The following is a 15,835-nucleotide window of genomic DNA, read 5'->3' on the forward strand; positions in this document are numbered from 1 at the left end:
TCCCTTTCCCTTCCTTTCCTCCCTTTCCCCTTTCCCTTCTTTTCTCTTTCCCCTTTTTTCTCTTTTCCCTTTTTTTCTCTTTTCCTTCCCCCTTTTTTCCCTTTTCCCTTTCCCCTTTCCCCTTCTTTTATTTTTTTCCTTTTTTTCCCCTCTTTCCTTTCCCCTTCTTTTTTTTCCTTTTTTTCCCTTTTCCATTTTCCCTTTTCCTTTTTTTCCCTTCCCCCACAGCCCCATCCCCACTCCCCCAGCCCTCTCGCTGCCGTCCTTCCCTTTCTGTTCATGCTTGACCTGTGAGCTGAAATGCTAATGGCTGTGGAGAATTTCAATTAATAGAAAACGAGTTTCAGCCAGAAAAACTCGTTTAGGAGCTGCAGCATCTCAAGGAAACGCAGAATGGCAAAATCCTCTGCATTTTTACCAGGCTGGTGTGTCTGCAAACTCAAATCTGTGTGTTTGTAGGTCATTCCTCTGCTTATCTCCTTCCTTATCTCGTTCCTGTGTTTTCATTGGTTCAAAAAGGAATGGTGTGTGGCCAAACCTTCAGGTGAGACAGATAAACCAGACCCATGTGGGGGATTCAGCTGTTCTTACATCTGTAAAATGTTCTTACATCTGCACGTGTAAAGCCAGAGCCTTATTTTATGGTGACTTGTACTTTGCATAATTCCTGTACATTTTGTGGGAGTCTAAAATTTCACCGTGGTATTTTTAATTCCACTTTAAATACCTTGGAAAGTTGTTAATTAAATACTTGTGGGTTTTTCAGAAGTCTGGAAAGCGTCTCCATGAGCAATTTGTGCTGCGGGATGTGGTACGTACACCTCAAGTACATTATATTAAATCCAGTTTTTCCCCTGAAAAGGAGGTTGCTGCCACAGCAGAGCTGGAATAAGTCTTAAAGAGATGAATGGAAGGATATGGATTAGTTCCCACTCAAGAAAAAGGTTCAGTTTGTGTCTGGAGACCTAAACTGCTCTGCCACAGGAGCTGCTCTAGTGGCCCAGTGCTCTCAATGCTCAGAGGTGCTGCCCAGTTAAACCAGTCTGAAAATGAACTGGGGAAGGAGCAGTTTTATGTGCAGAGAAGCAATTGAGTAAAATAAGAAAGGTGTGAGTAAAATGAGAAAGGTGCTTGAATTTGTGGAGGAGAGGCCTGTTGGTGTCAAAGAGCAGAGACTGAATCAGCTCTGGCTCAGAAAACCCCTGGGCACTGCAGGAGGAGGGAGAATTTCTGCTCTCCCTCTGAGCCAGAGCCACTKTGGGGTCACCTGGAGCCCCATTTTGCTGCTGTTCTCTTCTCCAAATCAATTCAGATGTCTGTATTTTCTCAGATTTAAGAGCAGCCACAAGCGGGGAATTTGGCTACTGATGGCAGCAGTGACCACCATTATCTCAATTCACTGCCCAGTGCCTGTCAGTGATGTTATCRCTAAAGTTTAATGAGGTGTCCATCAGCAGCAATGGCCCATCCACTGTTACTTTTATTCCTTTGGTCACCACGAGGCTGAACCAGGGATTGATTTCCACTCTGGATTTTCTTGGGAATTTTTATTGCAAGGATGGGGCTGGCAAACCTGGGCTCCTGAGCATCTTTGCAGGTCACAATCCACATTTCCTCAGCTTTCCATCCCCGTGTTGTGTAAAAGCTTTAAGAAATGTGCTCCTTGCACTCAGTGCTAGATGTACAAAACCGATTAAATCTGCTCTCCCAGGTTCTGTGCTGTTATATGGACAGGGACATGAGCAGGAGAAATCATTTAGAGCTGGCTCAAACCATTTCAGAGCATGGGCTGTGACCTGATGGGACTTGAGGGGATTGCACTTGGGGATTTGCACTTTGGGAGCAGATCAGGGAGAGTTTGTGGAAATGGATCACCAGAGTTTGGGCATTTGAATTCCAGGATGCCAAATACACCTTTGGCTTCCCCTCAGCCCAGGGCAGATCTSCAACAGAAACACCAGAAATGGAGTTTCCACATTATCAGCATGGGTATCAAGCTGAGATATCACTCACAGCTCCATCTGTGCCCCTGCCCAGCCCAGAGCTGCCCTGCTCTCCCTAAAACCAGCACTTGGCAAGCTGGGCTCCCAAAATCCTTACTTATTCCTTAAAACTTCAGCCCGGGGAAATTCATTCTATTGCACCCTTCATTGAGTTGAATGTTTTGCTGCTACACTGCCTGCACATTTCTTTTTAAATTGTATTCATTCCATTTTTAGAAGGTTTTTTTTTTTTGTTTGGAAACGGAAAGGCCGACAGATTACAAAATTGGGAAGGTGGAATAGCTGTAATCATAGTTGAAACACATAAATTTTGTGAAATAATGCTGAAGTTGTACAACTTCACTGAAAACTTTTCCTTTAGATGTGCTGCCCAATAATGTTTATGAAGTCCTTGACAAGATAAATAATACATGGACTTTTCCCACTGAACCCCCTGAGAGTAGAATTGCATCTAAAAAAAAAAAAAAAAATTCTCTCTGTGCTTGCTGTGTGCCACAGCTTATTTGGAAATTCTTTGCCTCGGAAGGAAGAGCAGCTTTCTGATTTGGGTGATTATTTTAATCACCTCCAGCATATGCATCATGGGCTGCTTTTTTCAGAACTGACAACATCCCAAAATAGGTGATTGGGGAAGAGTCAAGTGAAGGTTATCCTCTGCCTGGTGCTGCCAGTGGGATGTCAGAAAGCTTTTAGGGGAAAAGCTATGGGTTATGTTGACACCTCAAGTAAAATGGGGTTCTGATGAATATTCTCTCTCTTTTCCAAGTGCTTGAGTGACTCTGCATATGGGGAGTTTTCAGGGGAAACAAAAAGATCTTTAGTCACTGGCCTTGTCCTTTCCTACCTTAATGATTCGATGTAGAATCAATAAATAACCAAACTTTTATTTTTATACCAGGAAGCACTTTTTTCCCAGAGTGATTTCCTGTTATTCCATAACTGGTGCCACACAGAAGACTGTAATTTCTAATTACAAATATTTACCAGTCCTGTAACATCCATAGCACTGAGAAATTAAACCYGGCTCTAACTAATGAAAAGCTCAGCCCAGGGATGCACCAGGGTTCAGCTGAGGGGATCCATCACCTTCCTGAAGATCTGTGCAGGACTTCCACAAGGATCAGAACTTGGAACCAATATTTGAAGAGGGATATTTGATATTTGAACAGGGAACCAAAGAGCTGAGGTTGATGCCATATTTAGCAGTGCAATATAATTTCTCTTGGAAGCGGTGGGCCAGTAATCTGGGAATTTTGGCTGCCATCCTGCTACTATTTATGAGCAATTTTAATGCAGTAATTACATGTAGGGAGAATTGTTCTCTGGGTTGACAAGATGAATGGAAATTTAATCTCTTTTTCCTTGTTTGGTTGTCCAATATTTTTATTACATCCTTCTGGATGGAATGAAAGGATCTGGAACTCCTTGGAAATGCTGATAGTTTGAAAGATTTGCTGGGTGTAAGTTAAAGGCAGCTCATTAAACAAACAAATGAGCTGTCCTTAGAGCAATCAGTATTTACTATTAACTCAACAGCACAGTAAATAATGAATTGCAGGTAAGGAAGTACAGATAAGTATTTGCAGTGAATTCAAATTATTCTGCTTAAGCCTGAGGCAGGGAAAAGCAAATAGAAAGATAGAAATGGAGGGAGGAGGGGGAAGGACGGAGGGAGAGGAGGGGTTGGTTGTAAATGTAAGTTTTTTTGGAGCAATCCCTGTTTGTTTGTGGTGCAGAAAAAAGGTTTCCTTGGTCAGCCCAATGTCCTCTCCCTGGTGCAAGGGGTGCTGCAGGCAAGGGCCTGTGAGGACAAAGGAAGATGTGGAATTCCTGGGAAAAAGGAGAGGAGAAGGCTTTGGGGAGAACTTGTGGCAGCTTTGCTGTGCTGGAGTGGTTATGAAAAGGCTGGAGAGGGACTGGGGACAAGGGATGGAGGGACAGGACACAGGGAATGGCTTCAAATTGTCCCAGGGCAGGGATGGATCAGGAAAAAAGGAATCCACCAGGGGATTCCTGATGAGTCTTGTCTTGAAAGCACCTCCAGGAGGGGATTCCTGCCTGGTTTGTGTCACCCCAGGTCTGCCCCTCGTGGAACCCCCCCAGGATGCTCCAGCCCAGGTCACACTGCTGCAGGGAGGTTTCCAGGTGGGATTATCTGCTGGATGTGCTGGATTCAGCCCTGCTGGTGCCCCTGTGCTGTCAGCCCCAGCATTAGTATTCAGGCCAGGCAGGAGSAGTGAGTGAGGTGCCAGACAGACCCACTGGTTACAGCAGCCTGCAGAGGCTGTGCCACACCATGGAGGAAACCCTGCTTCTGTGGAGTGCTGTGCTGTGCTCTGGCACTTCATTAAAAAGAATAAAAAAAAAAGGTGTGAGCTAATTGGTTTTATTAGGAAAATTAACCCACAAACATCAGAGGTTTCTGTCCAGAAAGGAGACAGAGGAGTCCTGTGAGTTTATTGGAATAAAGGGAGAGGCCATGGGACATTTCCATGGGGTCTCTCYMRYTKCTGGWKGGYRCAGCCTCCTTTTTATCCCAATTTCCTGACCTCATTTCCCTCTCTCTCTCTCCCCATTGCTGAGGGACTGGAGAGGCCCAGACTGCCCCAATCCCCTAACACAGACCCCATCCATGTGCATCCCCCCCTTTTTACTCTTTGTGTCTCTGTTTTCTCCCAGTCCAGGGATTCAGCCCTGCCTTGGGTCAGTACCAGTCTGTGTCAATGAGTGGAATTCCTCTGGAATTTGTGGTTCCATCATTGCTTCTCTCACCTGTCAGGATCTGTCCTTATCCACCAGCAGAGCCCAGAGTTTGTTTGTGAATAAATCTGCCTCTCATCCCTTTCAGTTTGGTTAATGAATAGAGCTGTGTGCTTTTTTTTTTTTCTTATTTCTTTTTCTTTATTTAGTTATTTATTTAATCTGAATTTGTACAATGCTTTGTAGCATCCATACGAAACGAAGCTCTCTGTGCCCTTAGCAAGCTGCACACCTCCTGCAGTGCCACTCCTGCCTCTGCTGCCATCCTGACCCTCGTGCCCTGTCCCCAGAGCTGGCAGCAGATGGGCAGGGGTGGCTGGGCAGGTTTGTGAGCCCGAGCTGTGATTCTGCGTCAGAGGCATTTCTGTCACAGCAGCTGCTTCACTGGGCTGGCACCGAGCCGGGCTGAGCGTGTGCCAGGAGAGGTGAGGGGGAGGGACCGTCCTGTGGTGACAGCAGCCATCAGGTGGGGCTGCCTGGTGTCCCAGTGTCACTGTGTGTGTCCCTGTGTCCCCTGAGTGTCCCTGTATGCATCCCCTGTGTGTGTCCCTGTGTGCATCCCCTGTGTCCCTGTGTGTGTCCCTGTGTCACTCTGTCCCCATGTCCCTGTCTGTGTGTCCCAGTGTCCCCTGAGTGTCCTTGTGTCCCTGTATCCCTCTGTCCCTGTGTCCCTGTCTGTGTGTCCCTTGTGTCCCCTTTGTGTATCCCTGTGTGTCCCCGTGTGTGTCCCGTGTCCATGTGTGTCCCCCATCCCTGTGTGTCCCTGTGTCCCATGTGTCCCCTCTGTGTGTCACTGTGTGTCCCACGTGCCCCTTTGTGTATCCCATGTCCCCTGTGTCCCCATGTCGCTGTGTGTGTCCCCGTTTCCCCTGTGTGTCCCTATGTCCCCTGTGTTCCCTCTGTGTGTCACTGTGTGTCCCACGTGCCCCTTTGTGTATCCCATGTCTCCCGTGTCCCCATGTCGCTGTGTGTGTCCCCGTGTCCCTCTGTCCCCGTGTCTCTGTGTGTCCTTATGTGTCCCTGTGTCCCCTGTGTGTCCCTATGTCCCTGTGTGTCCCCTGTGTGTCTCCTGTGTGCGTCCCTGTGTGTGTCCCAGTGTCCCCTGTGTCTCTGTGTGTGTCCCTGTGTGTGTCCTTGTGTGTGTCCCCATGTCCCTGTGTGTGTCCCCTTAGTGTCCCGCATGTCCCCGTGTCCCTCTGTCCCCTGTGTGTCCCAGTGTCCCCATGTCCCTGTGTGTCCCTGTGTCCCAGTGTCACCTGTGTGTGCCCCAGTGTCTCCGTGTGTGTCCCTGTGTGTGTCCCCATGCCCCTCTGTCCCCATGTCCCTGTGTGTCCCCATGCCCCTCTGTCCCCGTGTCCCTGCACTGTCACAGCCCCAGCTTTTCCAGGCTGGGCTTTGCCAGGTCCCCGTCTCACCGAGCAGAGCCAGCAGAGCTCAAACTGGARAATATCGACTGCCACAATCAGAACAGGCCGGTGCTGCTGATTCTGCCTGAATTCCCCCAGCACAGCCTGGGGGTGCCAGCTGAGCCTGTCCCTGTYCCTGTCCCCTCCCCAGTGYCCTTCTGCAGAGCCAGGCACTAAGCAGCTTAGTCAGCTTCTTCTATCAGCAAATACTTCAAAGACATCTGGTTTTTAGCCTCATTTCTGAGCAAATGAGGCTGATGTGATTAGGGTGGCTGTCGCTYGCCCCTCGTTGGACAATTTCAATGTTCACCCGTGGCTTTTGGTCTCAAAGATGTGAACTTTGGGAAGTTTTCATGGACTGGAGACTGTGTGAACAGAACTCAGCCTGAGTTGTGCTCATTGGAGTTGGTGTGAGAGGGAATATGGGGGAAAAACCTGTGTTTTGTAGAGAAAAGCAACCCTGAGCAGAAAATCATGAGCTGGAGGGTGTGGGCTGGGGGATCCAGCTGTGCTGGGCAAGGACAGCCATGGCCAYTGTCACCTCCTGCTGTCCCCACATGCCAACTGCTCCCCCTGATCCTGGATTGCTGTGCTGATCCCAGGATTAGCGGGGGGCAAACACACAGGAGCTGTGTGTGAGCCGGGTTTAGTGCTCATGGGGCTTGGGCTGGGCTGGGCTGAGCTGAACTGAACTGAACTGAACTGAGTTAGGCTGGGCTGGGTTCCCTGATCAATCCCCTACTCCTGCACAGTGGCTTTCTCTTCCAAATTCTCTGCCAAAGTTATCTTTGCAGTGAGGGCTCAGTTCAGAGGGTGCACAGGGGTTAAGGATTCACTGAAGCATCTGAACGAAGCTGGTGACCGAAATCTCCGTGCGCCCACTTTTGTAGAATCCCAGTGTGGTTTGGATTGGAAGGGACCTTAAAAAACATCCAGTGCCACCYCTGGCATGGGCAGAGACACCTMSCACTGTCCCAGGCTGCTCCAAACCCTGTCCAAGCTTCCCTTGGACATTTCCAGGGRTCCAGGGRCASCCACAGCTKCTCTGGGYACCCTGTGCCAGGGCTCTCCACCCTCACARGGAAYAATTCCTTCCCAATATCCCATCCAAACCAAAATTCTCTCCTTTCCTTCTCTGTGGATTGCATTTAAATGCTCATCAGAGCTGGATCTGTCTCCTTTTTACAGCCACACAACTTTTTTTCCTCCTAACTCAGAACCTATGGATATCTGATGGAATGAATGAAACCCACGTGTGGAARTTCTGGGATTACTGGGGAAAAGCAGAGGTTTCATGTTCTGGTTCTTGGTAATGAACTAAATGAGGTTGTGTCCTTCTTTSAGCATAAATGAAAGATAAGAGACAGATGAGATTTATGAACGAGGTCATTAGTGTACCAAATTCCTCTCATTAGATCTGTTGCGTTCCTTTCCAACTTACACAGCTCTCATTAGAAAAATTTATGAACTGGAATGATTACAAATACACCGTATTCTCTTTTAATTGCAAACCARCAACAAAAATAATTATACTTCTGTGCTGTAATAGAGCTGTACTTTTGTTCATTTAGTTTTTGTTAGAAATTTAATGGAGGTTGTTCTTGAAGCCAGGGGATGGGAGGAGAGGAAACGGGGCCATTTAGTGCGATTTAGCTGCAAACCTGAAGCATTTCTTTAATTTATGACCTTTCCAGCCCTGAGTTGGTGTTTCAGGCTAACACTGCTGTTTGTTTTCCTCAGCAGGCTCCCACTCCCACATCCCTGAGCGTGATCTGAAGCGGCAGTGAGCAGAAGCAAAGGAATCCCTCGCTCTGGTTGGGCTCCTTGTTTACAGAAGAGTGATGGAGATGTTGCTCAGCACAAAAGGCATCACCACATGCCTGTTTTTGTTCSTATTGAGTTTGGCAGCAGCTATTGAAATACCATTATCAGGTGAGCTGTAGCTGTTTGCTGTGTGTGCTTTGCTTTTTGTTTTCCGCGTTCCTTTGCAGCTGTCCCTGAAGGAAAAATATTCAATCCTCCTTTCCAGTTGTGTTCTGCTCGGAATTTAATCTTGCCAGGATGTGGCCTGTGGGAAATTCAGGTCTGATCTGTCCTGTTTGGGGCTGTGAATGGAGCAGGGAAGTTGTCTGATAACATCCCTGTGGTGTTTGCCATCCAGCACAGAGTTTAACTCCGAGAATTTGGGTTTGTTCTTCACTTAAATTCCTCATTTTGCCTCTGAATCCCCCTGGGGCTTGTTGGATGTGCATAAATCCCTCCYTGCTTGTGCAGTTCCAGCCTGGCAGAGGAGCAGGTGGATGTCTCAGGGCAAATGCTGCTCCCCAGGGMAGGATTTCACACCCAGAGCTCAGCTGGGCTGGAATGTTGTTTTTAACCCCATTCCTCTTTGTGCTCAGTTTCCCAGCTCCCAACCATCACGGAGCAGTCCCACACCCAGGTTGCCTACCCCTTCGAYGAGGATTTCACCGTCAAATGTGAAGCCAGAGGAAACCCCCAGCCCACGTGAGTACTGCTGGCACACACCAACAGAGGCTGAGGTTGGTTTTTACCTCTGCCAGGACCTGCTGTGGCTGCCAGGACCTGCTGACCATCCCCACTGGGGTTCAGCTGTGGATTTCCATTCAGGCTGTTCGGGTTTTGCTGCTCCCTCACTTCCACTCGCCCTGTGGATTGGTGTCAGAGTGTTTTTTCTCTCTGGGGATGTTTCCATTTCTCTCCAAATTCACTTGGTGATGTGAAAAAAAATCTCACCTGGGTCGTGCTGCAAAAGGCAAGGTTGTGCCATGGTAACGAGAGGGGCTCAGCTGTTCCTCTGCCTCTTCCACAGCAACCCTAAAAACACCAAAAACATGAAATTCTGTGTTCAAACACCACATTTGCATTGTCTGTACCCAGCCTCAGCAGAGCTGTGGTGTTGATACAGACACATTCAAATAAATACCCAAAGCTGTGGAAAAGAGGAAGATTTGTAATGAAGATGTGATTAACAGGAGTGTAATAACAGCACAGTAAAAGTTCCTCCTGAGGCTTTCCCCACTGAATGGTGGATGGGCTAAATGAACAGAAGGTTTGCACGTCATTTTTACTCTTTAATCCTTCCATTCTCCTTTCTCTACATTACAATTTAAACTTTAAAAGGACATTCTTTTATTTACATCAAGGTGATCTGGTAATTTTTAATTGAGCTCTGAATAGGGATTTGTAGCATGATAACAAATTCTCTTTGTTCCACTGTTTGTCAGTGCATCAATGAAAAGTTTCCTGGTGTGTTTAAATGATGTGATAGTGCCTGTTAGGAGAGGGGATCCCATATTCCCTCCATCCTAGAACATGGATCCCATATTCTTTCTATCCTGAAGCAAGGATCCCACATTTCCTCTATCCTAGAGCAAGGACCCCATATTCCCTCCATCCTGCATCAAAGATCCCATATTCCCTCCATCCTGGAGCAAGGATCCCATATTCCCTCCATCCTAGAGCAAAAATCCCATATTCCCCAAAGCAGTTTTACCAATACCACTGAAGTGCCAAAACAGCAGTTTTGTTGACATTAATTTATTTTCTGAAAAGAAGGTTCTCAAAAAMCAAAAAGAAAGGTATGTCCTTTGTTAAATTGATGTTACACAGTATTTTCCAGCTGTCTGATTTTGAATCAGTTTAAGCAAATTTCAGGAGCTGTGGCAGATCCTTCARCATTCATCAGAACCATTATTTTTCAGCTTTAACTGGACTAAGGATGGGAAACCCTTTGATTTATCGTCTGACCCGAGGATTGTTACAACAAACAACTCTGGGACCTTTGTGATCCAAAAYCGGGGAATCATCAACAATTTCCAAGGGAAATATCGCTGCTTTGCATCCAACCTGCTGGGAACTGCCATGTCAGAGGAAATCGAGCTCATTGTTCCAAGTAAGGGCTTTACTTTTGGTTTGAATTTATAATTATTGCTTTTATTGTTATGAGGAGAACTGTGCTTCCTCAAAATGAGTGGGAAAGAACCAGTTCCTAAGGTGCTGTATGGTAAAATATTGATTATTTGTTATTCAGTGATTATTCAAAGGAAAAACTCCTTATTTGTTTACTATTTGGATGGTTTATTTGGATTTTTATTCGTTCCCTGGAATGATTTAATTTAATTYCTGGTTTTGAGGACAGAACCCAAATCTGGATGCAGGATTTCAGRATATCAACTCCCACAGGTTATTACAGCAAAATAGCAAGGGATGCAAATGTTTGAAAGCTCCAGGGGAGGTGATTTGATCAGCTGTGRGTTCATTAATCTGATGTCAGCAGCGTTCAGGGTTTGGGTTAAATACTGATGGAGAGAAGAATAAAACCCTGGAACAGAATGGAAAACAAACTGAAAAATATGGGAGGGAAAATTACTGATCCTAGAAACTTGTCCTTCTGTGTGCAGAGGGGGAAATGAGGGGTTAAGGAGCAGGTTTGTGGAATTGGGATGGAATTTATGGATACAAGGTTCAAGGTCTTGATTAGGAAAAAATGACAGAATCAAAGAATCATTCAGGTTGGCAAAAACCTCTTAAAATCATCGAGTCCAGCCCTTAACCCAGCCCTGCCAGGCCTGACACTAAACCATGTCCCAAAGCTGAGCCTTGTACCAATCCATTTAATCACCTGTACTTTGGGACATGAGCCCACATTTTGGTCCTAAATTCTGGATTGAAACAAAGGAAATCAGAGGAGGGAAATGTGATTGAGAATCTTCCCAGTGGGAATAGAAAGGAGGAGAAACCTCCCCAGCTCCACGGTGGAAGAGGGTGAGAGGGTGGAGCAGGTTTTGTGATGCAGAGATGAAGAGAAGCAGCAGTGCAGTGGGATTTTTTCCAGTTAGATTATTTTTCCTGCATTTCCAAGCTCCTGCAGTATTTTGTGTTCAGATACCTGACAGACCAAGTGGAATTGGTGTGTTCATGTGACAGAAGAAACATCCGCAGCCTTCTCACCTCCCCTGGGACAGGAGGGGGCTGCTTTTGTACAAAAACCACTCCTGGCAGGTCTGTGCAGATGAAATGCGCTACGAGAAACAGGAATAAACATTTTTGTCATGTTTTTTTTGCACAGGAAATAATCCTGCGGAGCATTCAGGGCTGGCAGAGTCGTGGTGCTGTGAGGACATTGAGAACAGGACACTTTGCAAGGGCTGGGAGAGCTCCTGGGAGGGAGGATGAGGATGCCATGGAAATGGATTTTATGAGTGCTGCTCATGAAAGAACTGCTTTATTTTCCTTCCATCAAGGCTTAGGGATTGCTTTTTTCCTTGGGAATGTCTTTCATATCTCAGTGCACTGCCCAGTAATCCCTGATGCCAGAAATGGGTGTTTGGTGAGGAATTAGAGGGTGCCAGGCTTTGTGCCCCAGCACCTYGCAGCTGCTTGAAGGAAAGTTCCAGAGAGGAGGAGAACAGCCCAGGGCTTTTTTAGAGCAGCAGGTTGAGGTTTATGGAGCTGTTGGCTCCACAGGTAGGACAGGGCAGCTGGTGACAGTCACAGGGACAGCAGAATGAGGCAGTTAAACCTCAGACAGGACATCATTTCTCATTTTCAACTCTCCCCAGTTGGCAGTTGTGTTGATGTGACTTCTCTTAAGCCAAATGTCTCCCACTCTTTACATTCCAGAGGAGGTCAATTGCTCAGTGTGATGTTTGGCACCTCCAGCAGCTGAATATTCTGATATTCTGACACTGCTGAACTGAAAGGGAAGCTTAAAATGGAAAACAAGGAGTTGATGTCTGCAYTTGGGATTATGGAATCTGTATTCAGAGAGGATACTTTTTGCTTTTAATGAGAAACAGTCTATAGKAGCTTAAGTAGATATTAAATAAACTGGGAGTGGATGGCAACAAATTCATGGAGAGGTTACAAACGTGGCTGTTAGYGAATGCAAGAGGAATTTTAGTGCTAATTTATGCAAAGTCCTAAACCCAGCAAATAAATACATGGTGCAGATAACACATTAGAGGGATTTACCCAACCACACATCTCTTAAAGCACATTTACTGCTATTAGAACTCTTCTGCMATAATTCTTTCATTTACTGGTGCAATGGAGACGCTGTAAATTCAATCAGGGCTCAGAGAGGGGTAGAAGGCACCTTTGATTTCCCAAAGTGCTGGGTGCTGCAGAGCTGAGCCCCAGTGCAGGAGCTGCTGGTGCACAGACCAGGGGATAAATTATTTGGGGATAAATCACCTCCATTCCCTGCTGGGTGCTGGAGCAGGGTCTGGGACGTGTGAGATCAGGATTTTTTGGGGATAAATCACCTCCATTCCCTGCTGGGTGCTGGAGCAGGGACTGGGACACTGAGATCGGGATTTGGGATAAATCACCTCTGTGCACCCCTGGGTGCTGGAGCAGGGTCTGGGACATGTGAGATCAGGATTTTTTGGGGATAAATCACCTCCATTCCCTCCTGGGTGCTGGTGCAGGGTCTGGGACACTGAGATCAGGATTTGGGATAAATCACCTCTGTGCACTCCTGGGTGCTGGAGCAGGGTCTGGGACACTGAGATCAGGATTTGGGATAAATCACCTCTGTTCACCATTGGGTGCTGGAGCAGGGTCTGGGACACTGAGATCAGGATTTGGGATAAATCATCTCCATTCCCCCTGGGTGCTGGAGCAGGGTCTGGGACACTGAGATCAGGATTTGGGATAAATCACCTCTGTGCACCCCTGGGTGCTGGAGCAGGATTTGGGACACTGAGATCAGGATTTGGGATAAATCACCTCTGTGCATCCCTGGGTGCTGGAGCAGGGACTGGAACACTGAGAGATCAGGATTTGGGATAAATCACCTCTGTTCACCCTTGGATGCTGGAGCAGGGACTGGAACACTGAGAGACCAGGATTTGGGATAAATCACCTCTGTTCAGCCCTGGGTGCTGGAGCAGGGTCTGGAACACGCATGATCACTCTGTCCAGTCACGGTGACCACGCAGAGGTGGCAGAGCTGTGCCAGCTCCATTCCAGGCAGATGTAAATCTCCTTGGCAAAGTCACCATGCCAAGGAAAAGAAGAGAACCCCAGCGAGGCAGAGRGGGGCAGTTTCTCCCATAAATCCCATTTTCACTGCAGAGGCAGAACGCTGGGTCTGCGAGGTGGCTGCTGCAAAGGAGAACAAAAGGCTGTTTACTCACAGCAGTCAGGGCTGAAAAAGCACAGAAATGTCAGCAGAAATRATCATTAAATCTCACCTCCAGAATGGAAATGCCCACCTCCCCTGCAGAGGATGGCATTAAGGACAGGGGCTCCSAGCATCCCGAGGTGTTTGCAGCGCCAACAAAGGCCAGATTGTTACAAAATACATTCAGCATGAAAATGAATTGAAATGGTGAGAACACAGGCTCCAGCTCCCCTCCTCCAGCGTTTTGGGAATCTGCTGCTTGAATTAGTGAGAGCAGGCCCCATGCCAGGGGAAGGAGAAGAAGCACAGTTTAAACTTSTTTAATTAACTCTGCTGTAAAAGGCTCTTCGTGGCAGACTGAGTTTAGATTTACGCTCGGTATTTCTAAAGCTGCTGCTCCAAAAGGCCCGAGATCTGAGGGTGGGAATTTTGGCTGAATGTGAAATTCACATTCAGAAGTGCAAGAATTCTCAAAGAAATTTGGATATTTCTTATTAATATTTAGGCAYCCAGATGTGAATATCTTGAAATCAGTGAAAGATTTTGAGCTGGCACTGAAATTGGTCTCGTTTTTGTGAGGGCTTTGGTGTGGTCTTTATGGAAGAGAAAACAAAAGAGAGCAATTCCCTGAGACTTTGTAGATGATGGGAATGAAATTTAATCCTCCTGCCTTCTAAGCCTTGTCCTTTACCTGTGGTGACTTTTCTGGCCCTAAATCATTGGGCTCACTGATTCTTACCATCATTTTGAGAAAAAAAAAAAAAAGATTAGAGATTTTCACAGAAAATAAACCTGTCAGTGATTCCATTCCACATCTCTGCAAGCAGGTGGACTCCAAGCCATGCTCTCCTGACAGCCAAACTTTTTTTTTTTTTTTTCAATTTAAAGCAGCAATTAAAAAGTCCATAAATAAGCAGGATCATATCTCATAAACAGTTCAAAGGCTGCAATGGAAATTGCAGCTTTAACTACTGCTCCTGCTCCRTGGATCAGAATATCAATTGAGGCACGGAGATGAGCCCTGGAAACTTCCCAAGCTTCACTCAGAGCAGCTCCAAACTGGGACTGAAAGTCGTGGTTAGGATTCCTCGATGTGTTGGGCTGTTTGCTGTATAAGATCTGTATGAAAAATCATAATTAAATACTAATTAAAGCATCTGAGGACCTGGAAATTTCCAGGATATAGAAATATCTTTACTATTTCTGCTTTCTCTCACTTTTACATCCTTTAAAGGTTTATTTGAAAGGAAAAATGTAAGAATATCCATGATGGGCCAGGCTAAGATTTCCTCTATCCCAGGATATCTTCAGCAGAATCCACAGGGGAAGGTTATAAAACCACAATAGTGTTTTTTCACAGTAGTTTCACAATATATTCACTGGTGGCTGATTTCCCATCCTGAGCTCACTCCCATTTTACACCTGATGTTGGTAAGAATGAGGCACAGCGATCTCAAGGAAATCCTGGAGAATTTTGGTTTAATTTCTCAAAATTTACCCCAAAACCATGTCAAATAGCAGATTGAACATGCTCCATTCTCATAAACTGGGATAAATCACCATAATTGATGCAGTGATGGTGTATTCAGGTGTCCTAAAAGGATCCCTGAGTGAATCCAGAGCAGTTCAGGGAACGGGGGTACCCAGCTCTGGTTCCTCTATTTCTGAATCTCTGCTAAACTCAAATGAACCTTTTAGATTGAACTGCTTTGCTCTCCCTCCTGCTTTAGGTTGAGAATCTGCATTTTCTGAAGGGATGAGGAGGAGGAGGAGGGAGCCAGGCTCCTTTCTGGTTTTTCTCCCAGTCCYCAGATCTGCCCAGCCTGGTTTTAGGCACGGCTCATTCCCTGAACTCTGAGTCACCCCAGGGATTAAGCAGCTCCTGCTCCTTGCACAAAATGACCCTGGGCACTGATAATCCTCCCTGCCCACGGTTCACACCCCGTCAGAACTCTTGGACTCTGCTTTTGGAGCTCAGCCCTGTCAGGAACAAACCCTTGGCCAGCAAAGCCTTTCCCAGGAGGATTTGRAGAGGTGTCAGGGTGGGATTTTGGGAGATTTTGGGAGGTTCTGGAGTTGGGAGGGCAGGTTCCCATCGTCCCCGTGGCTGTTCCACACTCACCCATGGGATTTGTGTGGTGAGAGCCATCCTGGCCCTTCAGTCTTGCTCTGAGCCATTAAATCCCATTTTTCCTCCCTGTGCCGTGGATATTTGGGAAGCAGAACCTGGAGCTGTGCTGGATTCTCTGCCCCATCCCATAATATCCCTTTGGGGGATATTCCATGGAAGATTGACATGACAATTTTAGTATTCCTGCAGAAACAATTTTCCTATCAATTTTTGTTGTGGGTTTTACAGTGCTGCACTCTGAACTTTGTGCAGTATTAAACTTCCACGGCACAATTAATGTGTGATGCTTTGGGAGTTTCACTCAACTGTGATAGTTTCTGTGATCAGCCCCAAATCAGAGGTGATTGATTCTGGAATATCCTCTGATTAAAATATGGGAGCACTG

General features: G+C 46.5%; 1 protein-coding gene across 1 annotated transcript in view; it reads left to right on the forward strand.

The window, feature by feature from the left end:
• Window positions 1-15,835, forward strand: part of CHL1 (cell adhesion molecule L1 like) — a 76,365-nt gene that overhangs the window by 16,106 nt on the left and 44,424 nt on the right. Inside the window, exons 2-4 of the mRNA XM_057379265.1 lie at window positions 7,913-8,101; window positions 8,569-8,674; window positions 9,892-10,082. Coding sequence (XP_057235248.1) covers window positions 8,011-8,101; window positions 8,569-8,674; window positions 9,892-10,082 — 388 coding nt within the window. The 5' untranslated portion in view covers window positions 7,913-8,010. The remainder of the gene's footprint in view (window positions 1-7,912; window positions 8,102-8,568; window positions 8,675-9,891; window positions 10,083-15,835) is intronic.

The sequence above is a fragment of the Malurus melanocephalus genome, unplaced genomic scaffold, assembly GCF_030028575.1.
Source record: "Malurus melanocephalus ecotype Western Australia unplaced genomic scaffold, MMel_1.1 scaffold_398, whole genome shotgun sequence".
NCBI lineage: Eukaryota > Metazoa > Chordata > Aves > Passeriformes > Maluridae > Malurus > Malurus melanocephalus.